General features: G+C 38.0%; 1 protein-coding gene and 1 pseudogene across 1 annotated transcript in view; one reads left to right on the top strand and one right to left on the bottom strand.

Moving 5' to 3' along the window:
- Positions 1–27,880, top strand: part of SORCS3 (sortilin related VPS10 domain containing receptor 3) — a 670,210-nt gene that overhangs the window by 492,062 nt on the left and 150,268 nt on the right. The window contains exon 7 of the mRNA XM_020987979.2: positions 17,368–17,486. Coding sequence (XP_020843638.1) covers positions 17,368–17,486 — 119 coding nt within the window. The remainder of the gene's footprint in view (positions 1–17,367; positions 17,487–27,880) is intronic.
- On the bottom strand, positions 205–16,795 carry LOC144456219 (protein EFR3 homolog A pseudogene; annotated as a pseudogene).

Raw genomic sequence — 27,880 nt, 5'->3', positions numbered from 1 at the left:
TGCATGTGAGGTCATGCCAAATATATTTCTATATTGGCCATGTTGCAAAAGAAAATATGAGCAAAATAAAACAATAAAAATAAAGAAAGTTTAAAAAGTATGATTCAATCTGCATTCAGAGTTCATTAGTTCCCTCTCTGGAGGTAGAAAGCATTGCTTTAATTGGGTACGGCGGTCTCCTGGTTCTGCTCATTTCATTCTGCATCAGTTCATACAAGTCTTCCCAGGTTTCTCTGTTTTTTGAATAATACCATTCTGCACAATCTTTTTGTCGTTGTCTTTGGTGATTGTGCTCATGTTGACACTACCCAGCTTCAAAATCAGTGTCATTATTGAGTCATTTCAGTTGTGTCTGACTCTCTGTGACCCCATTTGGGGTTTTCTTGGCAAAGATACTAGAAGGATTTGCCATTTCCTTCTCCAGCTCATTTTATAGATGGGGAACTGAGACAAACAGGGTTAATTAACTTGCCCAGCGCCATACAGCTAGTAAGTAGCTGAGGCCAGATATGAACTCAGGTCCTCTTGAATCCAGGGCCAGCACTCTATGCACTGTACTACCTAGCTGCCCCAGCAAATTCAACACTGAGAAAAAGTGTTAAGTACTTTCAGTCCCATGGGGCCTACAGATCCTTTAGGAGCAATGGCAACTGCTTTTAATAGAACCTGAACAATTTCTGCTCAAATGCATGGAGAATCTTTTTTTTTTTGAGCATCAAGATGTCCTAGGGTCTCTTGAATCACATGGTAATACTGTGTCTGAATGGAATAGGTTATAATTTGAAAGCAGTGCCCTGCAGATTCATTGATGATCTAAATGTCCAACAACTGGTCAAACAGGATTATTCCTATTCTTATATGTTGCTTGGTCTAGTAATTCTCCAAAACAGTTTTCAGCCAACACAGCAGGGTTTTCCTCCTTGTCACCTCCAGAAGGAGAGGAAGGAGGATGCATTGGACTGTCAATATTCTTTGTTTTTTGCATGTTAAATAACAGAGATGGAACAATTTTTGCACATATGCTTGATTCCCATATAGTTGGCTGCAACTTATCATTAACTGTTTTGCAAACCATACCCTGAATTCCTTGGATCCCAGCTATGTGGATTTCTGTCCTTGTTTCTGGATCACCAGGACAGGAACAACACATGGCACTGAATTGAGAAACAAAAAAGTCATAATGTCTGTAATTAAGAGGGTGTGTCCTCTTCAATATTTGCAAATTTGACAAAAGAATGAGTTCCAAGAACTTTTAGTTTTGGTACTCTTGACTCCGGCAGCTTTGCTACCATATGCAGAAAGCTTTCTACAAATGGCTTGGTGCTTTGAGAATGGCAAGCCATTAGCAACTGGTTCAACGCCTCCATAGCAATTAAAACATACCCTGACCAGTGTCAGACAACATATCTGCTCAGTCTGTCAGCCAAGTACGAACCAATTTGATCGAGTTTTTCTGGGGCAGCCACAACATAAAACGTCAGTTTCTCCATATCAGCTTTTACAAGACCGTCTTTTAGATCCTTCAGGGAATATGTTATCCACCAGATGTTTGTAATAAGGGCACAAAGCAGCATGCTTGTTCAGGCATATTGGCTTCAGGATGTGGTCACCTCCTGTGGGCTCAGTGAGGACCGGTGCCCCAAAGGCTTGAGAACATCATGATGATGGACTAGTGCTGGAGGGAGCTGCAAGGACGGCTGGGGAAAGACAAGGCCTCATCAAGGGAGTGGGTAACAGGGGGAAGGGAAGCACAGTGCTGTGCCAGGCCCCTGCTCCAAGTGAAAACCAGTGCTGTTGCTGCCAATGCCAGCTCCCACTCCTCCTCCTCCTCCTATATTTTTGCCATTGATTTTTTGAATCTCAGTTCAGACTTTTACTTTTCTGTCCTATTTAAATTTTATTACCTATTCTACATAGGCTAAAAATATGTTCCAACTGCCTGAGTATCAGACTTACAGATAATGAATACATTAACAAGATCCTGGGGAAATGGAGTGGGTCTCATAACCATAGAGGCATCATAACCTTTTCATACATCAAAACCTCATTAACTAGAGATTGCTTTATTCAGAATTCCCTGCTATGCACCCTGATGATATAAAACTATGTTTTCCCCAAGTGATACCTATTGTACTTTTATAATGGTAGCAGGCAATGTGAACCTGTTTGTTTTTGGTTTTCTTGCTCAAGAATGTAGGATTTACTGTATTAAATCAGACTTCCATTATATTGCACTAAGTCCCTGCCCTCATTCAACTATGCCCCTGTGACAGACTCAGTCTCAGTCCCTAGAGGAAGGGAAGTCTGCTTCATTTTTTTAAAATATCCAATCCTGAATGAATTTATTCATTGCTAAATGATGAACCTAAACAGTGGAGAATTTACCTTGCTTCCTTCTACTGCCTCTTATAGCTCAGGCCTATGTCACATCAGGGTGGGTGGGGAGAGGGAAGGAAAGCAATGCGTGTGGGTATGCATGTGTTTTCTCCCCCATTTAGAATGATCATAATAGTAATAAAAAAGAGTAATAACAATAACAATAGTTTTTATATAGTACCTACTATGTGTAAGGAATGTTGCTAAACACTGTACAAATAATATATCATTTCTCTGTTCAGTGGTTCCACTTCCCAGCCCTGAACATCATGCCTTTATTGAAATGGCTTATTAGGAGCCTCTTCCTGCATTTCTGACTTCTTTCCACTTGTGGCATAGGGCTTGGCTAACCTGGCAGCCAGATGGGCTAGAAAGGCTGAGCTAGGGAGACATAAAGGTGGGGAGGGGAAGGTGTCTCCGACTGAGCCTGCAGGTGGTCTTTAGAGACAAGGGACCACCAATTCCTTGGGGAAGAGGACTGAGCTGAATATAGAAGTGGAGGCATGAGCATCTCTACCTTATTGGGGGATGCCTTAACTGTCCTTGATCACAAGGTTGAGATGGTACTGCCATTCCCTTATCTAGCTGCTTTTGAGGCTGTTGTTTATTTTGGGGGATGAGGGAGGTGAATGAATTTTGGGAGCTTTTATGTAAGTGAATGACTCTCAGTTGGGAATCAAGCGATCTGCATTCTACTTCTTATTCTGTATGTAACATTGGCTAAGTCACCAGCTCTCTCTAGGTCTCAGTGTCCCAATCCGTAAAAAGAAAAGTTGAACTAGATGTTTTTGACTTTTCACAGAGAAGGCTTTCCTTTCCTGCAGATATGACGGCAGAAGCCATTTTGCTTTCATAGCTGCTGATTACCCTACCAAATATGGTTACTGAGCTCTCTCCGGATTACCTCCACTTTCCACATGTCTTATTACATCTTATTATTATGTCTTATGTCCCTTTCTAAACATCAGAGTACATTCTGCTTCTAGTACCTCAGGTTGGAAAATTTATAACCACACCCAAGGGAACTAGCTGAAACGTGAATCTAGATTTCTTTCCTTACGTAACTTCCATGAGATGAATGCAGGGAAGAGCTGTGTCTATTGGGAAGGAGTGGGTAGTGCGGTAAAGAGAGTAATGTGAATTCCCTCCTACTGGTCCATACAATGAGGAGAATCTATAGACTAGGCAAAGGAGCTATGCTATCCCTCTTTTAATAATAAGTGATTTGAACATTCACAGAAGCATTTGTTTATCCCCAAAACACTTTTTTTTTTTTGCTTTTTGGTAAGGCAGTTGGGGTTGAGTGACTTGCCCAGGGTCATACAGCTAGTAAGTGTCAAGTGTCTGAGGCCAGATTTGAACTCAGGTCCTCCTGACTTCAAGGCTGGAGTGCTATCCACTGTGCCACCTAGCTGCCCGCCCCCCCCCAACACTTATTTAGCACTTTAGTATGTATAAAGAACTATAGAAGGGCACTGGTCTGATTGTTTTTTACGAAGGACCCGCCCTCAAAGAGTTTATAATCTAATACAGTCCATAAAACATGCATATATAAAATCTGTTATATAATGAGTATATAACTGAACTACAGACTGTTAAGAGGTCACTGAGGGACAGATCGCTGTCAGCTTCTGAGATCATAGAGGCAGAGTCATAAATAGGATTAGGTGACTGAGACTTTGTCCAACTGATATTTAAGCAGGATGAATTTCTTCCCTGTGGCAACTGACACTCCTCTGAATTGCCTTTTGATCTTCTCTGGGTCTGGATCACTAGAGCCAAGTTTCCTTTACTATGCTTCCCCTCTCCTAGAGTCACTTCCCTCCCTTACCACCCAGCCCAATCCCTGTAGGTATGGGAACTAGATTCTTTAGGAGATGAGATGTCTCTTTCCAAACATGACCACTTTTGTGGTTATAATGCCCTCTGCACTTCTGCCACATCTCAACCTGGAATACAAAATTTCCTAATTATAGCTCTGCATAGGGGAATCAGACAGGGCCTTTGCCCTCAAGAAGTTTAAAGTCTAGTTGGACAGGCAGAACTTATGGCTAGTATAACCCAAATAAATAGCCAGAGTAAAGTAGAGATTTTGAATCCATAAGAAATGTCTTGGGTTCTGCTCATTTCTGCTTATTTTTCAATTTTGTCTCCATTATGTGGGGAGCAGTCCATTGAAAACTGATTTCTTTCATTCCTGTGTTCCTGATGAAATCAAATATCTGCTCTGCTCCTATTCTAATCTATCTTTTCAATAGTCATATTATCTAATTAAGCTAAATCATTGATTGACCTGCCCTTTTGGCAGGGTTCATGGGATAGAGCATGGAATATATAAAGGAAATAATATGAAATCAGGTTGGAAGAGTAGGTTGGATCTTGGCTATGGAGGACCTTAATTGTGCATTGGAGAAATTTATCTCTCAGTACTTTATCTAGGCAACTCATTAAGGCTGTGAATAACACAGGAAGTTTAGCTTCTAGCCCTCTGTCCCTAATGATAACTTCATAAGGGAAGTTCAAGTAGCATATTATATGAGGTCATGGGGTGGGGAGACCTTATTTTTATTATTTAAAGGTTTCATATTTATGACTTGACCCAGATAATTTTCTGGAGGGCAAGGGATATGTTTCATGTATCTTGTGATCACATACATCTTGTAGGCAACATTAGAGCTGTCCGAAAGCAAAAGGGTATGGTTCTGGAGTTTTGTGGGTTGTGCTTCACTGGAGGTTTTCAAGCAAAGACCTCTGGAGGACCATTTGTTGGGTGTACCATAGGAAGAGTTCTTATCCTGGTAGAGGTTAGACAAGTTGGTCTCTGAGGTGAGTTGGTAAAAAATATCTTTTTTGAATATATGAACAAATGGAGTATTTGAATTATGGAGAAAGTAAAATTCCTTCCATTCTAGCCCTTTTCATATACTAAATGCCTACTACATGCAAGCCATGCCATTTCTGCCTTGCTTCCAGGCCTTGCCAGTGACTTTCCCATTGACCCATAGTCTGGTATTCTCACTAATCTTTAGGTACTGTGGAGCTTATTATCCCCTTCATGTGTTTTTCAGAATACAAGGGTTGAGACTTCCAAAATGTTAGCTCAAAGAAAGGTAACATTTCCTTCATTCATAAATGGTATTTGAACTAGTCATTTTAATTTGGTTCTCCTTTTAGATTAGGCCTCTCATTTCATACTGGGGTACTGCTCATGAGCCAAGAAGTAGGGCTGGAGTGGAACAATCTTCCATCTCAACTGGCCCAGGGTTAGGTAAATGTCGGCTTTGTTTGGGAGCTCCAAATGTACTTAATTGTGTTCTTAAAATGGGCGAATAAGAAACCAAAGAGTGAATAGGAGGGGAAGCAATGTACCTTTTTTCCAGCAATAATCAGGTGTCCTTCGATGAGAAGGTTTGATTATTAGTATAAAGCCCTTGTGGTGACATACTTCCCAGTAGGGAAAAAACCAGTTGTCACATCAACATGAGGTTTATTTGTATGTATTCACTATAGCTTTTCTTTTCTTTTTCTTTTTCCAAAGAGCTAACTATTTAGGCTATGTGGGTCTGAGACCATTCCCAGGGGATAGACAGCATTTGTCCCACATGTATCTAAGCAGCTTGCACCCTTGCAACTTCTTTGCCCTGAGAGTATGAGGTTATGATGTACATTCAGATAAACCAGTGACTTTCAGCATAAGTCTTCTTTCAGGCCGAGGCAAAAAAGTGCTCATTGAGATTTATTATCCCAGGAGTCATGGCTGCTATCTTGGTCTTTTGGGAATCAGGTTTGTTGTTTTGTCTGCTCAGTGTTATTCTTTCTAAGCACCTGTGATATGAAGCCATCCCAAGTCATATCTACATGCAGTTGCTTACTGTATTTGTATTTGTGTTATGTTTTGTTGTTTTGTTATGTCATTCTGTACTCATATTTTATCACCCCTCCTAGACTATAAACTCACTGAGGGCAAGGCGCTGTATATTTTTAATATTTGAAACGTTTTCTCTACCATTTTTGCAATTGCACCCTGTAGCATAATGCCTTTCGTACAACAGATGCTTTACAAATGTTATATAATGAATGTTATATGATCGTTTGGACTATAGCTTTGGGCTGAAATGATCAGCCATGATCTACTCCCTGGCTGTGTGAATGACTGATGGATCTACCTGAAAACCTTTGCAGTGATTCTGTTGTTTTGGCTGTGTGCATCAGGGACTAGGCAGCAGTTATCTCAAATGTTAGGCTACACTGATGGTTTATCTCCATAGGACGTTTGTTACTATGCCCCCACATGATATGTTCACTTGGGTATGTTCACTCTCTTTCCCCTTTTCAGCTTTCTTTTATGTATTTCCTTACCCCATTAGAATGTAAGCTTATATTTATATTCCCAGTGCTTAGCACAGTGCCTGACACATAGTAAATGTTTAATAAATGCTTGTTGACTGAATTGACTTGGTATCCTATGAAAAGTTTGCATTTTCATATACCTATCATATTCTTTCTAGCTATCTTCTGGGATAGCTTCATTTCACTTCAAGAGACATTTATCAAATACCTACTGCATGCTAAGAACTGAATTAAGCTCTTGGGAAGACTCAAAATACAGGCAAAATACATCCTTGCCTTTATGGGGATGATAGTCCAATAACTGAATACAAAACACACACACACATAGTGAAACAACATCAAACAATAAGTACGTTTTAGAGGGCTAGAATAAAGTGCAATGTGAAGTACAAGTGGGAAGGCAATAAATTTACAGTTGTTGAAAAGCTGGTGACAGTATGGTCAGCTCCCAATTATTGCTACCATTGTGGAAATATCACCTCAATTCCAGTATTCAAAGATATAAATTCAGAAGAACCAAAGTTATTCTGGACAGTTTCAGAACTTGGAACATGTAATTACTTCTAGAATGACTATGCCATGTTTTCTGTGATGCCTTCATTCATTTTACTGATCCATTTTTCTACCCTCCCCCAAATTTGTTGTATTTATCCCTTTACAAATATACTTTTTTATTGAACACTTTGCTGTTGAAATGCTGCCTCTTGCCTCCCTTTTCCCTTTTTTATTTTAAATTATCTGAATTTGTTGTTTATTATGGTGTCCATAGTAATACTTCTCTATTGATTTCCTCGCCCTCCCATTCCCATCTTGGACTAATTTGCAAAGACTTTGAGAAATGTCTTAACAACCATACTGCTGTGTGTAGTTCTTGCTTATTACTAGTTTGGGGGAAAACAGGACATTCCCCCCCTCATTTTTTTTTTAAAAAGCAAATTGAAAAGAACAAACCACACTGAGATATTCCCCTTCTCTTATTCAGCATTTTTTTGTTTGGTAAATTTTAAGAAATTTCATCAGTCAAGTTATCATTCAGTGGGTACAACGAATAGTAAATGCCTTTGTGTTGTGTACACCTATCCCAGCTGTGCATATTGTCCTTTGTGGGATGATATTTTAAGTGGCTATAGAATAAATCAGTCTAAAGGTGAAAATAAAAAAAGAATCTAATTGGTGTGAGAAGTATGAGTGCTATCCTTCCAGGGAGACACCAGTCCATCAACTGACATATCTTTATTGAGTGCTCTCTGTATGCTCAACCTTGTGTTATGATCCACGGAGAAGACAAAAGGAAGGGGCTCTGCCCTACATAGGCATGATAATAATCCTATACTTACATAAGTACTTACTTAAATATGTAAGTACTTATATGAGGGGGTATAGTTGATACAGTCTGGGTCTGGAGTCAGGAAGACTCCTCTTACTGAATTCAAATCTGGCCTCAGACACTTACTAGTTCTGTGATCCTGGACAAGTCACTTAACCCTGTCTGCCTCAGTTCCTGCTCTGTAAAATGAGCTGGCAGAGGAAATGGCAAACCACCCCAGGTATCTTTGCTAAGAAAACCGCAAAGTTGGAGAGGACTGAAAAATGACTCAAAAGATAGGGGATAAACAAACAGAACAAAGAACACTACTATATTGATATGATTATGGTGAATTTGTGGAATGTGGTGGTATTCTTGAAAAGTTAGAATCACAGAATACTGAGTTGAGACAGACCTTAGAGATCATTCTAGCCAATCCACTTATCTTACCAAGGAGGAGACTGAGGCCCAGAGAAGGTAAATAATGATGACGGTATACCACTAAGTGCTAACATTTGGTACTAATACCAAATGTCATTGGGGATGAGAAGGGATGGCTTTAGATGAAAGGAAAGAAGAGGTCGATTTTCCAGCTCTGATTTGTTGAAAAGCTTCTCTTTTCTCTGTCTGGCATAAATGTCGAGCCCACTTGCTAAGAGTTGAGAAATAACCTGACTCCCAACTACTGCCTGAATTGTTGAGCTCTGTCATTTACTACACAGGACAGATAGCTTCTTTCTACTCAGTGGTTGGATTTATGAGACTGCATGTGACTGAGCTGTAGAAACAAGTGGCAGCCATTTGCAGTGAAAAGAACACGGCACTAGGAGGTAAGAGACCTAGTGTCACGATAAAGCGTTAGATTTAGAGTCAGGAAGACCTGAATTCCAGTCAGACGTCAGGCACCTACTAGGTATGGGACCCTGGGCAAATCATTTATCCTCTGGGAGCTTCAGTTTCCTCATCTGAAAAATGAGAGAGTTGGATTTGATGAACTTGAAAGTCCCTTGAAGACCTAAATAGATGATCCAATGACCTGTATGACTTTCAGCAATTCACTTCATACCTCTTGATTTTAATTTCTTCCTTGTCAGTAGATGATCTCTTAGGTTGCTCACTTCTAGTTTATATTTCTTAGTACTTTTACTTTTTAGGACTCTACCTCACTGTGGCAAGACCTCCAGTACCTTGGGTAGAAAAGAACTCTTCATATTTTTCTCCTAAACACATAATTCTCCAAACTCTCCCATTTTTATTGATGGGATCTCCATCCTTCCATTCACCAAGGTTCATCACCCTGGAGTCTTTCTTGACTCTTTTCTTTCCTTTGCTTTCCATATTCAACTTTGATCTATCTTACTTCCAAAATATCATGTCCACAATTTATCTCGTATCTATCCTCTTTTATCTACTCATATAGTCTATACTATATTTTAAGTTCTTATCAACTTCACCTACTCTGTTGCTGGAACTTCCTAACTAATATTTCTACCTTCATTTCTTTTCTTCTCTAATCCATTTTCTACATAGCCACCAAATTTGTTATTCCTTAAACACAAAACTAACCATATCACATAATCATGCATGCATGCACATACACACAAATCCCTTTTTTCCAATTCTCACTAAAAATATTCCATGGTTCTTTTGCTTCTAGGATAAAATACAAAATCCCCAGCTTGACATTAAGGTCTTCCATAATCTGGCTCCCATCTGTCTTTCCAGGCTTACCCTTCTTTGTGTTTTCACAAATATCCCTGACTGCATGAAATGTGTTCCCTCCTCACATCTACTACATAAAATCCTTCTCTTCCTTCAAATCCCAACTCCATAGCCATATTCTACAACAGGTCTTTTTTGATCCCGCCATTTATTAGCACTTGTTTCCTCTTGAAATTATGTGGTATATACTTCGTATTAATTTAATTGTATACATGTGATGTATCTTTCTCTCCCCCTCGAATGTAAGCTCCTAGAGGACAAGGACTATGTTTTTGTCTTTATATGCCTAGCATGTAGCACATTGTTCGTATGTAAGAATCATTTGTTGAAGACTTGAATTGAATCTAATAAGATGAAGTTGAACAGGGATGAACTTGAACTCTTACACTTGAGTCTTAAAAATCAATTTTATAAATACAGAATAGTAAAGGCTTCATACATTGGAAGCACTAGAGACTATGTTCAAGCAGTGTCTGGCATTGACCCTAGCCCATCAGAATATTTAGAGCATCTAAGAATGTCTAACAGGACCACATCTAATGGAACATAGTCTAGGGGAAATTATGAGGCAGAGGTGAGTAGTTCGATAGGAGCAATGTAAAGATATTCATGGCCCTGCAGCCCTGCAGATCGAAGGTGTGAGTTGCCCCTCATCACACATACCTTGATCACACATGTTCCTGTATGTGTCCCTCTCTGCCTACGACCTCATTGAATGCCTCCTCTCCCTGCTGATCTAGGTGTATTTGTGAGTGAGTGTTTTTATGTTTCTATGTTTTTAAGAAGATATTTTTTTACTGTTTCTCTTTGCCATTTTGGTAAGTGTCTTTTTTTATATTCTTTTTATTTATTTTGTTAAATATTTCCCAATTACATGTAAACATATTTTTAACAATCATTTTAGAAAATTCGAGCTCCAAATTCTCTCCCTTCCTCCCACTCCGCTCTTTAAGAAGGCAAGCACTTTGATTTCAGTTATACATGTGAGATCATGGCAAACATATTTCCATGTTAGCCATATTACAAAACAAAACATAAACAAAATAAAACAATAAAAAGGAAAAAAATAAAAGAAAATATTCTTCATTCTGCATTCAGAGTTCATTAGTTTTCTCTCTGGAGGTCGATAGCAATTATCATCACGGGTCCTTTGGAATTGTCTTGGATCATTGTCTGGATCAGAGTAGCTAAGTCTTTCACAACTGATCATCCTTATAATATTGCTGTTACTGTGTGCAGTGTTCTTCTGGTTCTGTTCACTTCACTTTGCATGAGTTCATGTAAATATTCCTAGTTTTTTCCAAAAGCAGCTGCTTGTCATTTCTTATAGTATGATAGTATTCCACACCAATCATATTAAACAACCTGTTTCTCCTTTTCCAATTTGATGTACATTCCCTCATTTTCAATTCTTTACCACCAAAAAAAAGAGCTGCTATAAATATTTTGTACAAGTAAGTCATTTTCCCTTTTCTTTGATCTCTTTAGGATATAGACCTAGTAGTGGCATCACTGGTATGCACAAGGTATACACGTTTTTATAGTTCTTTGGTCATAGTTTCAAATTGTTCTTCAGAATTGTTGGACTAGTTCACAACTCAATAGTAATGCATTAGTATCCCAATTTTTCCACAATAACTTCAGCATTTACTATTTTCCTTTTCTGTCATGTTAACCAATCAGACAGGTGTGAAGTGGTATCTCAGAGTTATTTTAATTTACATTTCTCTAATCATTAATGATTTAGAGCATTTTTTCATGTGGCAGTTGATAGCTTTGATTCCTTCTTCTAAAAACTGCCTGTCCAAATCCTTTGATCATTTATCAATTGGGGAATGATTCATTTTTATAAATTTGGCTTAGTTCCCTATATATTTGAGAAATGAAGCCTGTATCAGATAAACTTGTTGCAGAAACTTTATCCCCAGTTTCCTACTTTCCTTCTGATTTTGGCTATATAATCTTTGTTTGTGCAAAAGCTTTTTAATTTCATTTAATCAAAATTATCTTCCTGTAATCTCCTCTACTTGTTTAGTCATAAACTTTTCCCTTATCCATAGATCTGACAGGTACATTTTTCCATGCTCTTTTAATTTACTTATGATATCACTCTTTATATCAAAAGCATTTATTCATTTTGACCTTACTTTGGTATATGGTGTGAGATACTGGTCTATGTCTAGTTTCTGCCAAACTGTTTTCCAGTTTTCTCAGCAATTTTTGTCAAATAGTGAGTTCTTACCCCAATACTTGAATCTTTCAATTTGTCAAACTCTGAATTACTATGGTCATTTACTACTGTGTGTTGTATATCTAGCTAGGTGGCACAGTGTATAGAGTACTGGGCCTACAGTCAGGAAGACTTATGTTTTTGAGTTCAAATCTAGCCTCAGACACTTGCTAGCTTTGTTACTCTGGGCAAGTCCCTTAGCCCTCTTTGCCTCAGTTTCCTCACCTGTAAAAATGGCTGGAGAAGGAAATGGCAAGCCACTCTAGTATCTTTGCCCAGAAAGCCCCAAATGGGGTAATGAAGAGTTAGACATGACTGAAACAACTGAATAGTAACAAGTCTATACCTGATCGAGTCCACTGATCGCACTGTCCTATTTCTTAGCCAGTACCAGCTTGTTTTGATAATTACTGCTTTGGAATATTGTTTGAAAGCTGGTACTGCTAGGCTACCTTCCTTAACATTTTTTTTTCATTGATTCCCTTGATATGCCTGGATATGCTAGGTAAATTTGGTACTATTTTTTCTAGCTCTAGAAAGTTATTCTTTGGTAGTTTGATTGGTATGCCACTGAATGAGTAAATTAATAGGTAGAACTTTCATTTTTTATTAGTTCGGCTTGACCTTCCCATAAGCAATTAATATTTTCTCATTTCTCTACATCTGTCTTTATTTGTATGAAAACTGTTTCATATTTGTGTTCATACAGTCCCTGGGTTTGTCTCATATCATCTGCAAAGAGTGATGTTTCTTCATTGCCTATTTTTATTCCTTCAATTTCTTTTTCTTGTCTTATTGCTATAGCTAGCATTTCTAGTATGCTATTGAATAATAGTGATGATAATAGATATCCTTACTTCATTCCTGATCTTACTGAAAAGGATTCACGTTTATCCCTATTACAAATAATGCTTGCTCTTGGTTTTAGAAGAATAATACTTACCATTTTTAGAGGCAGCTGGTGACTCAATAGATAGAGCACTTGGTCTGGAGTCAGGGAGACTCATGTTCAAATCCAGCCTCAGACACTTCAGACACTAGCTGTGTAACTCTGGGCAAGTCACTTAACCTCTGATTGCCTGACAAAAGGATCCACTGGAGAAGAAAATGGCAAACCACTTCAGTATCTTTGCCAAGAAAAATGCCAAGGACAGTTGGTCCATGGAGTCATGAAGAGTCAGACACAACTGATTAACTGAATAATGCAACATTTAGCATTTTAAGAAAAGTTTCATTGATTTCTAAGATTTCTAGAGTTTCTAATAGGAGTGTTGTATTTTATCAAAAGGCTATTTCTATATCTGTTGATATAATTATATGACTTTTGTTGTTATTGCTACTGATATTGTCAGTTATGCTGATAGTTTTCCAATGTTGAAGTAGCCCTGTATTTGTGGTATAAATTCTACCTTGTCATAGTCTCCTTTTTAGTATTTTGTTTAAAATTTTTGCCTCAATATTCATTAAAGAAATAGTTCCATAGTTATTTTTTTTTCTGTTTTTGCTCTCCCTGGTTTAGGTATCAAAACCATGTTTGTGACATGAAAGAAATTTTGTAGGGCTCCTTATTTTTCTATTTTTTTCCAAATAGTTTACATAGTATTTGGATTAATTGTTCCTTAAATATTTGGTAGAATTAATTTATACACCTATCTGGACTTAGGATTTTTTTTTATGGTAAGTAATAAGTTGTTCAATTTCTTTTTATGAGATAAGATTATTTAAGTGTTCTATTTCCTTTTCTATTAATCTGGGCAATTTATGTAAATATTCATCCACTTCACTTAGATTGTCAGTTTTACTGGCTTGTAATTGGGCAAAATAACTCCTAATATTTGCTTTTATTTCATCTTCATTGGTGGTGCCTTCACCCTTTTAATTTTTGATACTACCAATTTGACTTTCTTCTTTCTTTTTTTTAACCAAAGTAACCAATGAGTTTATCCCTTTTATTGTTTATTTGTTTGTTTGTTTTTAACTAAACTAGCTCTTAGTTTTACTCATTAGTTTTTTTTTTTTACTTTCAATTTTATTAATCTCTCATTAGATTTGCAGGATTGCCACTTTGGTATTTAATTGGGAATTGTTAATTTCTTCTTTCTCTAGTTTTTTAATCACGTGTCCAATTAATTGATCTGTTCTCTCTGTCTCTTCCCCCCCCATTTACACATACATCTATAGATATAAAATTTCTGATTAGTACAATATCAGTAGCAATAACAACAAAAATCATATAATTACATGACAGATATAGAAATAGCCTTTTGATAAAATACAACGCTCCCATTAGAAACTCTAGAAATCTTAGAAATCAATGGAACTTTTCTTAAAATGCTAAATGTTGCGTTATTCAGCTAATCAGTTGTGTCTGACTCTTCATGACTCCATGGACCAACTGTCCTTGGCATTTTTCTTGGCAAAGATACTGAAGTGGTTTGCCATTTTCTTCTCCAGTGGATCCTTTTGTCAGGCAATCAGAGGTTAAGTGACTTGCCCAGAGTGACACGGCTACTTTACAGAAATTTTCGAATGTTATCTCACCATTGTTACTCTCTTTAATGAAATTATCGATCGTTTCTATGATTTCTTCTTTGACCCAATCATTCTTTAGGATTAGATTATTTAATTTCCAGTTAGCTTTTAATCTATCCTTCCATGACCTTTATTAAATGTAATTTTTTATTGAATTATGGTCTGAAAAGAGTGCTTTTAGTATTTCTGCTTTTCTGCATTTGGTTGTGACATTTTGTGTCCTAATTCATGGTCAGTTTTTTTTTTTGAGGTGCCGTATATAGCTGAGAAAAAAATATACTTTTTTTCTGTTCCCATTTAGTTTTCTCCTGAGGTTTAGTATATCTATTTTTTCTAAAATTCTATTCATCTCCTTGACTTCTTTATTGTTTATTTTATGGTTAGATTTATCTAGCTTCTCTGAGGGGAAAGTTGAAGTCCCACACTAGTAGAGTTTTACTGACTATTTCCTCTTATAATTCATTTAATTTTTTCTTTTAAGAATCTGGATGCTATGTCATTTGATGCATATGTATTTACTATTGCTGTTACTTGTCTATGGTTCCTTTTTAGCAAGATATAATTTTCTTGCTTATCCCTTTTAATTAATGTTTTTTTTTGGTTTTACTTTGATATGATGATGACTGTGCTTTTTTTTTGGGGGGGGCCTCAGCTGAAGCATAATTCATTCTGCTCCAACCCCATATTATAACTTTGAGTGTCTCTCTCTTTCAAGTGTGTTTTTTGTAAACAACATATTGTTGCATTCTAGTTTCTAATCCATTCTGCTAGTTGCTTCCATTTTATGGGTGAGTTCATGCCATTCAAACTCACGACTGTGATTACTAACTGTGCATTTCCCTCCATCTTATTTGTTCATCCTTCTCTCTCTCTCTCTCTCTCTCTCTCTCTCTCTCTCTCTCTCTCTCTCTCTCTCTCTCTCTCTCTCTCCTGTCCCTCCTCTAAAATGTGTTTTGCTTCTGACCTCTACCATCTTTTATCTGCCCTCTCTTTTGTCAAACCCCTCTCCCCCTTTTCTTATCTACTTCTCTGGTAAGATAAATTTCTATTACCAATTGTATTTGTGTATTTGTGTATATGTATATATGTATATCTCTCTATGTGCATATGTGTACATATGCACACATGTGTATATGTGTGTATTCCCTTTTTGAACCAATTTAGATTCAAATGAGATTAAAGCGTTATCTGCCTCTCCCCACCTCCCATGCTGTAAAAGCTCTTCCTTGAGTGCCTCTTTTAGGTGACATAATTTTTCTCATTCTTCATCTCTCTGCTCTCTTCTCTCGCACATTCCTCTTTGTCCCCTATCATTTTTTAAAGATTCATCCCAACGTAATCAATTCTTACTCTCTTTTTCCATGTAAAATCTTTCTAATTCCCCTGATAAGTTCTTAGAAGATACAGATATCTTTTTCCCATATAGAAAGATACACAGTTTAACCTTATTAAGTTCCTTATGACTTCTCTTTCATGTTTAGCTTTTCATGTTTTTCTTGAGTCTGAAGATCCACAGGAATGGTGGGATCCACAGGGATCCATAATAAAATTGATTGACATGCTGTTTCCAAAAAAGGAATGATACTGTTGACTTGATTACTGTGCCTAAAACAAGAGGGAGAAAATGTATACAGAGGGAGGGTAAGGATTTTAACCCATGGAGCCAAGATAGAGAGAAACATAACTAGGATATACAGCTGTATGGCAATTTCAAAAATGGCCTTATATCGTTGGCTAGGTGAGTTTGCATTCATGGACTCACAAATCAAGACATCTCAGGTATGGGTTAAATTTGATCATCTTAGAGTTCCTTTTCAGCTCTTAAAGGCTACAATATGATTATATCATTGGAGCTGATTATTTTCTCCTAGGTGCTATATTGCAATTTGGGTAATATCCACTGGTTGAGCACTGATGCTTGATTATTGTAACATAGGTCAAAAGATTAGGATATTTTTTCATATGTGGAAAATGAGAAAAGCAGGTATACAGCAAACATTTGAGTTGTTCATGCATTTAAATTCAAAGGTTTTTTTTAATATTACAATAATACAAGCTATAGGTCATTCTCTAGTTTCTAAATATAAACAGCATTACATATAAGCAAGGGGATATTTTAAAGAAAGATACACTCCTAGGTAAAAGTTAAATGTCTTTGTCACTAAATTCTAATGGTATCCAGATTCTGGATTTATTCTGTTTCCCACAAGCCCCTTACCATTTGATCCAGTCTCTTCTGACTACTTACCAGGTGCATTCTGTTGTCTTCTTAACGTCATACCCTTAACTCCAAATCCTTCCTCTTCTAACCACCTCCATGTCAAGGAGAAACTGCTTTTGATTTCTCCCAGTAAAGGCTGTATTTGGCTTATTCTGAGCTTTTTGCCCCTTCAGCTCTCTCTGCCTCATTACTAGTAAAAAATGACTTCTCAAAATGGAACGATGGATTTCTAATTCATTCATTTAGTATCCCTACCCTCCCTGCCTCTTCAGGATGAGTAGCATTAACCTTGAATGGATTTGTTTGCTAACCTCTTTGCTTTAGAATTTTAGTGCTTTCTATGTAACAGCTACAGGAGGAGCCTCATCTTGCTGATTCCCCTCACCCCACCTCTCCTCACCTACCCTCTTTCTCAGCACTTTAAACCCATTCAGTGCAACAGAAGAGAATTGTGATATTGTCCTCTTTTTACACCAATCTTTACCTTGGGTTAGGGTAGAAGTTACGTGGAAATTGCTGAATAAGGTCATTTTTCTTTCTATTTTGTTTTGATACATATATATATATATATATATATATATATGTATATTATATATATATTACAATGTACTTCTCCATCTTCCATTTCAGATGCCCACTATCTCACCTGCCGTATCCAGGAGTGTTCAGAAACCACCAAGAGTGGGCCCTTTGCACGCTCCATTGACATCAGTTCATTGGTGGTCCAGGATGAATATGTTTTCATTCAGGTAAGTATATGACATTTGATTAGTGATACATGGAGGGGGAGGTGCCTACCATCTGGAATTTCCTGGTAAGGCTCATCTCATGGCTATGGAGAGAAAGAGTTTGAATGAGGGAATGAATGCATCTTTCTCTAGAGGTCAGGAAAAGACCACTTATCACTGGAGAGAACACTAATTATCCATAACAACGGTGGAGAGGCAAAGAGGTTTTATCTTATTCTGAGGGACTGTTCACATTCTTGGGTTTAAAATGCCACTTTATTTTATTATAGGTCATTTAAAAAAATCAATTATGGGCTAGAGTTTTGGAATTTAAGGGCATTCTGTGAAGACTTCATGATGATGGGGTTGAACCATTAGAAAATATGGCTAAAAGTTGTTTATCCTACTATGAGAAAGACCCTGTGGTAGGTACTGAAGGGTGCACAGAAAATGAAACAAAGTTCCTGAATTTAAAAAGTTCCATCAAACTCTGCAAGCAAAAATAACAAATTTGAAAAGATGACAATATAGAATGGAGGCCTGGCCAGTTCAGTTAAGGGCTAACCACATCTTTGAGCATACACAAAAATTTCTTTCTGGAAAAGTACTAGAATGTACAGGCTTCCCTTCTATCCTCCCACTGCTCATAATATATTATGAATGCCTTTGCTCAAAATTATCCCATTCTAAACCCCCCTAAAAATACTGTTTTTTTCCCTGTGCAAACATGGTAGGTTAGTGCTTTGACGGAGGGGTAAAGAAGAAGTGGCCATTTTGGCTTATTTAATTAGGAACAGTGTGAAGTTTAGTAGCTATAGTATTATTTATTTTCATTTTGGAGGGATTTCATGTCCAAGGGTGGGGAACTTGTGTCCTCCATGCTACATGTGGCCCTCTAATTCAAGTGTGGCCCTTTGACTGAATCCACTCAATTGAAGGGGTGTACTTGAGGACCTAGAGGGCCACATGTGTGCTGGAGCCCCAGGTTCGCCACCCCTGATTCTAGTCCAATCCTTTAATTTTACAGTTGAGGAAACTGAGGTACAAGGAGATCAAATATCTTTCCTCGGGTCATACAGGGAGTAAGTAGCAGCTTACTACTTAGGAATCACTATGTATCCTATATTGTACTATTGGATAGATCCCTAACTTATTAGGCTGTGATTTAAAGCCTTTGGCAGTCTGCCCTGACTTTCCTTTCCAATTTTTCTCTCTCGTATCACTCCCCTAAATAAGTTATCTTCTCTAACTAAGCTGGTCTCACCTCATGAAGGTGATTCATTGGTGTTCCCATGCCTTCCCTGATGCCATTTCCCCCCATTCTCTGAAGAATCTCCACCTTTCTCATTCCCCCCACTCAAGTACTCAAATCTTAGTCATCCTTTAAAACCCAGATCAAGTCACACCTTTTCTTTGAAACTTTCCTTTGATCAAGTGATCAGGCTCAGTGGAGCTCTCTTTTCCTTTGAGTTCCCATAATATTGATTGATTGATGAGAGTCTAGATGGTACAGTAGAAGAGCACTAGATTTAGAATCCAGAAAGACCTGGGTTTGAATCCTACCTCCAACACTTACAATGTGACCCTGGCCAAATCTTTGAATTCATTTGAGCCAAGCCTTTATTTTCCTACCTACAAAATGGGAATGATTATACTGATAACATCCCCTTCACAAGGTTATGGTAAGGAAAGCAGTTAGTTAACACTCAAGTACCTTAGAAACTGAGTTAATCTTTGAGGTGACTTTTCCCTCCTACTCTTGACTCAGCCACAAGTAGCTATATTCCCTTCCCCTCATTGTTAGGGGCCAGTGACAGTTCCATTTAACCACTTATCAATTAGTTTTTTATGGAGTGTTTACTTTAAATTATAGCAAGAACAAACATACCCCTATTTCCTCCAGCACCTCAGAGGCTTAATCTCCCCTATATCAGCTTGGTCTCTGGAGAGGTTAGGCTCAACTGAGTTCAGTTTCTATACAGCATTGGTTTCCTGAAGTTCATATCCAGATTTGGGATAATTGCCAGGAGAGCCCTGAACTCAGCTTCTACCGTGCTGGGTCTACAAGGTCACTCTTTGCTCCTTATTGCTCCCAGCATTGAGGCTGGGATGGCTATAAAACTCAGCCAAGGACACCAGGCTATGGAAGTACCTTCAGGATTCTAGAATTCCAGGAGACTTCCTGGACCTCTCTAAACTCACCACATCATCAAGAAACCACTCCTTTCACCTAGAATGGAAAAGGCCAAGAGTCGAGGCCTATTTCTTGGGGTCTTGGGATATTTCTTCAGGAAGAGATCATCCAAAAGGTGTGATGATAGAGAGACATGGTGGAAGCTGGCTACGGCCTTTTGGATGCCCCCTAGCCAGTCAAGTAATCCTCCATTCACCACATGGTTAGCAGGCAGGCATAAGCATTTATGATGTTTCTACTGTGTCAAAGTGCTAGAGATTACAAATATAAGTAAGAAGATGGACACTGACAATGTCTATACATGATCCACAATTTCAAGACACTTTCCTTGTGTATCATCGCAGCTCTCCAGGAAATCAGCATACTAACCTTTTCCTGTGGAGAGACATCATACAGATTACTCTGTTTATGTGCTACATGTTATTATCTTTTTACATTTAAAATTCTTGCTTGCTGAGTTGTATATTCAGGAACTGTATCTGATCCTTTTCTGTCCCCACTTAGCACAGGGTCTTTCACAAAAAATGTACTTGTGGATTGATTTATACGGTTACCATTTATTTGAACTTGGGAAAAGACTACTCAGTTGGTGGATTGAGATCATATGTAGACAAAACAAACCAACAAAACAGAACAAAAACAGTGAAATCCATTCAAGAAAAGGTATAATAATATGTTGTGTTAATTAGAAAATTCTTTTAGTATCTGATTCCTAGGAAATTCTTTCTAGGTCTTGTTTGGTGATAGTCAATCATCCATCCATTCATTCAATGAGTATTAAGTACCAACTGGTCCAAGGCCATATACTGGACATTTCACAATAAAAAAAAGTCATGGTGAAATCTAAAGTTCCTTGCAAAAGGAAAAGAATATTTTGTTCCCCAGCTAGAAGAAAGGTCTTGGGTAAAGGGAATTATCAGGCATTTGCACTGAGATATAAAAGGCTGTCCTGAAAACAAGAGCATACTGGGTATCTGAGTTTGTGTGAGTGTGATGGTTGAGTGGTTGGGAAGGATATCTCTGAGAAGAGAGTTCAGAGGTCCCCAAACCAACACTGCTACCTTCACCATTTTCCCTAGGATTCATTTAGTGTTTGGCAGACTCTGACACTGAAATGAGAAGGGCTGTCTAGTCTTTTGTGGTATACAGAACTGCTGCAGGGCTGTCTGCCCCATATCTAAAGCACAGCTGGATTCAGGCAATTCAGTAAGACTAGCAAATCAATTCTTTGACCTTGTCTAGGCTCTTGTAGCCCAATTATTGTTGTGAGGAAAGTATTTTGTAAACCTTAAAGTGCCATATAAATATGAGTTATTATTATTACTGTTAATGTGATTAGCCTCATTTTAACCTGTAGTGATGACATATAGACACAGCCAATATGGGCATCGCCTGTGTAGGAGGAAGAGCTGTAATAGTGAGACTCTAGAGTCTGGTGGTGGATTCAGCAGTCTAAGTGTACTTCTAAATATTTTATCAAAGTCCCCATGTGGTTTCATTTAAAAGTTACCCTTAGTTTCTACAAGTACATACAGAGGCATAATACACAATTTCAGAATTGGAAGAAGCCTCAGCATATATCTAGTGCAAGCCATACCTGAGCTAAAAGAGCAGAGCTGATAAGTGGTCCTCCTGACTTTGCTACATACCTCCAATGGAGGGAGCCCATGACCTCCTGAGGCACTCCACTCCATTTCTGGATAACTCTAATTGTCAGATAGGTTTTTTTTTCCTCCTACCAGAATTAAACAAACCTTATCAGAGCCATTACTAGCAATATTTTTACCTGAAGCAAGCGGTAGGTGAAGGGGAATGTGGAGTGTGTGGAGAGTGAGGCTTCAGGCTGTTGTGAAGGAAGTACACCTTGGGTTCCTCTGAGGTTTCTAGACTCCTCTTTTGGTGGAGGAAAGAGTATCTGGACCTGGGATTTAATTACTACAGGGAGATCCTAATAAATTCCCTCCAACTAATACAGATGAACCACCACTGTCTAAAATATATAGCATTAGACCATTGCCTGGAGCGTTGATAGGGGAGAACAAAAGGGAAGGGGAAGAAAGGGAAAAGAGAAGGGAAGTGGATGAACATTTATATAACATTATGTGCTAGGCACTGTTTTAGGAACTTTTCTATAGCAACCCTGTACTGTTATTAGCCCCATATTACAATTAAGGAAACTGAGGCAGAAATTAAATGACTTGCCCAGTGTCACACAGCTCCTTAGTGTTTGAAGTCAGCTTTGAACTCAGGTCTTTCTGACTCCAGGTCCAGTGTTCTTACATACTGTGCTATCAAGTGCCTCTAAATGAGATGTTAAATGACTTGCCCACGGACACCTAACTAGTGTGTGTTAGGGGGCAAGAGTTGAACTTCAATCCTTCTAGTGCCAAGATAAGTCCTCTAATTATGCCTCTTTTTTTGGTATAAAAAGGTTTAATAAGATCAGTACTTTCAATACTTTTCATTAGCTCAGTGAGGGCACAGAGTACTTAGGCAACAAATGATTCTTCATTTCATTTCATTCGTTCATTCTTTCATAGAGTTTTAGCAACATACCACTAGGAAAGAATCCACTGGGATAACAGAATTTGACAGCTGACCCTGTCCTCTCAAAAGAGATACCATCTATGAAGTGCTTTGCTACCTTAAAGCACTATATAAATGTTAGTGATGAGGAGGAAGAAAAGGAGGACGTGGAAAGGAGGTGTTGGATTTGGTGAATTGAGCCAAATTGTAAAGGTTTCTAATTGGCAGAAAAAAAGGTTCTGTTTTTTTCCTTTTCTTCTACTGAAGCATCTTGGGCAGGTGGCCAGCACAGTTACTTCTTATCTTTGGATGACTAGATCTGTGAAGGTCCCACGGAGGCAACTCCTTCCAGAGCGGGTCAGTGCCTGCTCTACAACTCATTGTCTTACATAGTTGTCTGGGTCCTTGAGAGGTTAAGGGTCGTACGTGTCTGAAACAGAACTTGAGCCCAGGTTTTCTGACTCTGAGTTTAGTTTTCATCCCACTAGGCCACACGCCTGTTGGGGAAGGTAGAATTTGATAGGTTTGTCTGGAGAGGAGAATGACTAGATGCTGAGATCCTTTGGGTTGTCATCCATGAGCTCATAAAAACTTGTACATATTTGGGTTTCTGGAACTCTTCCCAGTAATCATAGGGTAGCACTTCCATTTAATTTTATGATGTTCCTCCGTGTAAATGGAGGATTCTGCGCACAATATCCTACAATTCTGGGAACCGCCTGATTTGAGCTGGTTTCTTTGCGCATTCGTGAGTTTGATAATGGCCAGTAATCACATAAGTATTACCTTCACAATGGTGACTCCATCAGAATGAGGGTCACCACATGTAGGGAGACCCTAGCCAGGGTCAGGCTATTGTAGATCTGCCCTCACAGTTGCATCTACAGCCTGGCCTCTGGACCTAGCAGCAGAGGTAAAGCATGGCCTTGTGATGGCTCCTTGCTGTCCTCTTGTTCTGTGGATCAGTCTAACCACAGTCCCATACCTGGTGCCTCAGATTCAGGAAGAGAAAAAGTCATGCTATAGGAATAGAGTTGGGCAGGGACACAAAGGTACCAGTGGACAGGCTGAGAGGGGAGGAAGCCATGCCAGCTGTTAGAGTCGGAATGAGGAGGATCTAGCATAGCTTCTAGCTTCAGGAGGCAGGGATGGGCTGTGATTAGGGGTGGAAGGTGTTGAAGAATGATGGTGGATTAAGCTGGTGATAGTGGAAGAGTGCAAGCAATCCTAGGAAAGTGCTGTCAGCACCCTCTAAATTGCTACTGTGGCAAAAGCTTCCCCACTCCTGCCTCCATTCTAATTATAATTTTTTCCCCTTTTTAGGCAATTGGGGTTAAGTGACTTGCCCTGGGTCACACAGCTAGTAAGTGTCAAGTGTCTGGTCTGAGACTAGATTTGAACTCAGGTCCTTCTGAATCCAGGGCCAGTGCTCTATCCACTGTGCCACCTAGCTGTACCATTTTCAATTTATTAATGTCCTTCCTAAAATGTGTTCCCCAGAGGTGAAGACAAATCTTCAGATGTGGTTAGACTAGGGCCGAACAGCTGGGTAACATAGCACATATTGTGCTGGACCTGGAGTCAGGGAGACCTGAGTTCAAATATAGCCACAGATACTTACTAGATATGTGACCTGAGACATGTCACTTAGGCTTTGTGTGCCTCAGTAGTTTCCTCATCTATTTATTATAAAGGATAAAATGAGATATTTGTAAAATGCTTTGTAAACCTCAAAGTGAGTTACAAATGCTAGCTAACACTACCACCACCATCGTCATCACACTACCACCATAATTATCATCATTACCGTCTTCATAACCACCACCACCATCATCATCATCACTACTACCATCTTCACCATCATATTCCTCTTTCTCTTCCATCTCCTTCTCTTTTCTGGAATCCATGCTTCTTTGAGTGAATACCATTTTCACATTAACTTTTTTTTGGTTGCTGGATCATACTCTTGACTCACACTAATCTTGCAGCCCACTAAAACTCTCAGCTCTTCTCAGACAATTGATATTTAACTATGCCTGTCTTTTCTTGTACTTGTGAAATATATATATTTAAACCCAATCATAAGACTTTACATTTATCCCTATTAAATACCATCTTATTCAGTTCAGTGTTCTAGTTGATCAGTGTCTTTTGGGATTCCAACTCTGTTTCAGTGTCTTAAATGTACCTTCCAACATGGTGACACAGAGTATGGCTATCACATACTGAAGCTCCCTTAGGTTTCTGCAAAAAAGGCTCAGGAATAATTCCCAAGCACATGCAAAGATCAGTAACCTATAGGGCGTATCTGTCTCCAAAAAATAACCACCAAAACAAATATCAATACATTATTATCATGCTTTACCTACCATTATACTTTTAGATATTTGTATAAACTTAGCATATAAAATATTATACTTTGTTCAATTTTGTTTTAAATTATAAATATAACACTTTGTGTACAAATATATTTAATGTTATTTTATCAAGATTTTAAAATGTGTGTATATTTATCGTCCAAATCTATAACTTAATTGGGGTGTCTTCCTCCACTGAATAATGGCAGCTAGTTTATAATTTAGAGTTTTTAGTGAATTGCCCAAGCATTGAGAACTTAGGAGACTTGCCTGGGGTCTTCTATCTGTCATAGCTAAGAATACTCAGAAACCACCAAAAGTGGGTCCTTTTCCCACCCTATTAATATCAGTTCACTGCTCGTCCAAAACAAATATGTCTTCATTCAGGTAAGTGTATGGCATTTGGTTATGTAGAGAAAGGGAAGAGTAGGAGTTAGTGTGTGTCAGAGGAAGGACCTGAACCCAGGAGTTTTTGACTCCAAGGCTCCACAACATCACAATCTCCATCCTACCTTTTTGATTTTTTTTTCCCTATAATTCCACTTTGATAATAATGCATTTTGGTAGAGTAACAAAAGGCCATGTACATATTACTACTACTGCTTAATAAATGCTGAATTGAATTATGTGGGATTGAATTCCATAAACATTTTGGGGCATTCAGGAGGTTAATTGTCTTTCAAACCTCTTGAGAGCCTTTTAAGTATTTCTTTTCTTCTAGAACCAAAATGTTTGGAAAGCAAATTTGAGATCCTATGTTGGGTAATACCGATTGATGAGGGATGTGGAGAGGCCCCAGTGGTGTGACTGCAAGTTCCCTTTAAATTGTTATCTACTGGAAATAAAACGCCCAGAGGCACAAATTAATAGAGTCTAATTATTCAAAGTAAAATTGTTTAGCAATATTTTAACTGAGGTTAATTTAGACTTGATGGGAGAAATTTTGAATGTTAAATAAATACCAATTTTATCATTAGCAGCACATTTGTAGTGCAAAGGTTTAGCAGGAATGGAAGTCACAGTGACAGTTTTTAAAAACTCAATAAAGACATTTCAAGCAGATATTCCTGAAGTGCTTTCAGAGCGTCAAGTGAAAGCTCTCTGAACTGCCAGCAATAATTGAGATTATCTTTAAAATACTGTTAAATGGAATTTTATTTAACAGGATAGGTGTCATGGAATCACTTCTAGGCAAATGGAAAATCATTGATACATTTTTTTTTTCCTGTAGAGCCAGTTGTTAAATATTTTGAAGCAAACTCCTGGTCTAGGTTTCTAGAGTGCACTTTAACTCAATTTAAGCCTCCCACTTGCCCAAGAGAGGGATGAGAAAATTACTTAGCTCGCCCTTTGAGCCACTCATGTTCTTCTAGTCTCATTCACTATCCATAATGTACATCCATAATAACTTTTTAAAATATCCTGGGAATAGCTGGGGAATTTCTTTGTATAGTAGAGAAATCATAATATGTTTTGCTTATTTTTGATTTTTTAAAAATTCTAAACTTAAACACTAGTTACCATTTACAGTTAGCATGTATGTAGTGATTTAAACTTTAGAAAGTGATGTACATGTCATCTCATTTAATTTTCACAACCACCTGGGAGGCAGGAGCTATTATTATCCTTATTTTACAGATGAGAAAACCGAAGCTGAGAGAGGTGAAGTCACTTGCCTAGGGTCACACAACTAAGTATCCAAGGCAGGATTTGAACTCAGGTCTAACACAACATAAAAGAGCATTTCCACATATACAGCAGAACACACAAAAAGAGGGTTATATTTAGAACTGCAAATTTCCATTTCATATCCCATGCCTTTTTTTAAAAAGTATATTATAAATTATATTATTACATACAATTATACTTATAATTGTAAAGTATATTATAAATTATATATTTATAATATAGGCTTTCAAAACCATGATGTTTGTTTGTGCTTCCTAGTAAACTTCCTTCTCTTCTATGCATTTTAAAAATATTTCAATGTTCCTCGTTTTTTTTTTTTTGGTATCTTTGTTGCCAAGTCTCCTTCCCCTAAAGGCTTCCTATCCCATTAAAACAAAACAAAACAAAAAGACTCTTATAATTAATAAGCACAGACAAGCAAAATGAATATATGAATTTGCCATTTCCAAAAATGTCTGTTCCTTTCTGTACCTTGAGTCTGTCACCTCTTTGTGAGGAGGAGGTAACATGCTTCATAGGTATTCTGGTGACACGAATAGCCATTTCATTGATCAGAGTTCTAGTCTTTCAAAGTTGGTTTATTAACAACAGTGTTGTCTTGTATAATTTGTTCTCTTGGTCCTGCTTGCTTCACCCTGCTGCAATTTCATACCACCCAAGATTTTCTGAAATAATCACTTTTCTATTTCTTATAATGCATATTATCACAATTTGTTTAGTGAATTCTTGGCTTCCCTGATTTCCTTCAGGCCTCAGCTAAAGCTTTACCTTCAACAGGAAGCATTTTCTGATACTCTTTAATTCAAAGGCCATCCCTCTGTTGATTATCTCCAGTTTGTCCTATATATAGCATGTTTGTGCATGGTTATTTTCATGTGTCTCCTCCATTAGATTGTAACCTTCTTGAAACCAGTAACTATCTTTTGCCTTTGTATGCCTAGTGCTTGGAACAATGCCTGGCAGATAGTGAGCACTTAATGTTTATAAACTGACCAACTGGATATTCTCCCAATAATTGGGTACGCTTTGAGATTTTAGTTTTTTTTTTCTTTGTTTTTCTTCCTTTTATCTTTCCTTCAGGAACTGGAAGTTTGTTTCACTTGCAAGTAATTCCTTCCCTCTTAATGTTCCGGTCAGTATTCTCACTTTCTCCCTTCTTTTCCCTGTTGAGTTTGATGCATTTCTATACCAAGCACCTCATCTCTCTCTCTCTCTCTCTCTCTCTCTCTCTCTCTCTCTCTCTCTCTCTCTCTCTCACCCTTCTCTAATTCAAATAGTGAAATTCATCTGATACCCATTCCTTCTACCTTTTCTTCCATGTTTATATTACTCTTCTTCTCAAATATCTCAATTATGAGAAATTGCAAATTCTCCTGCCTTTTTTCCTTTTTCACACTAGTGTATTTCTTTTGCCTGTCCTCTTTCCCTTCTTAAAAACCTCAGGACAGTATCAATCCATCTTAGGTCTTTTTTTTTTAAACTCCATCAGTACCTTTGAAGACATTGCATATTAGGTTTGTTTTATGGGTAATGGAAAGGAAAATTAGGCCCACAGTCTATCACCACCACCATTGTGATATTCATGCTACTTTTCTTGTACAATGGTTACTAAGATATGTAGAGTTGTTTTCAAGGTGAAATGTCTACTA

Source organism: Phascolarctos cinereus, unplaced genomic scaffold, assembly GCF_003287225.1.
Source record: "Phascolarctos cinereus isolate Bilbo 61053 unplaced genomic scaffold, phaCin_HiC Scaffold_3;HRSCAF=262, whole genome shotgun sequence".
NCBI classification, from domain to species: Eukaryota; Metazoa; Chordata; class Mammalia; order Diprotodontia; family Phascolarctidae; genus Phascolarctos; species Phascolarctos cinereus.
This window is presented reverse-complemented; position numbering and strand designations above follow the sequence as displayed.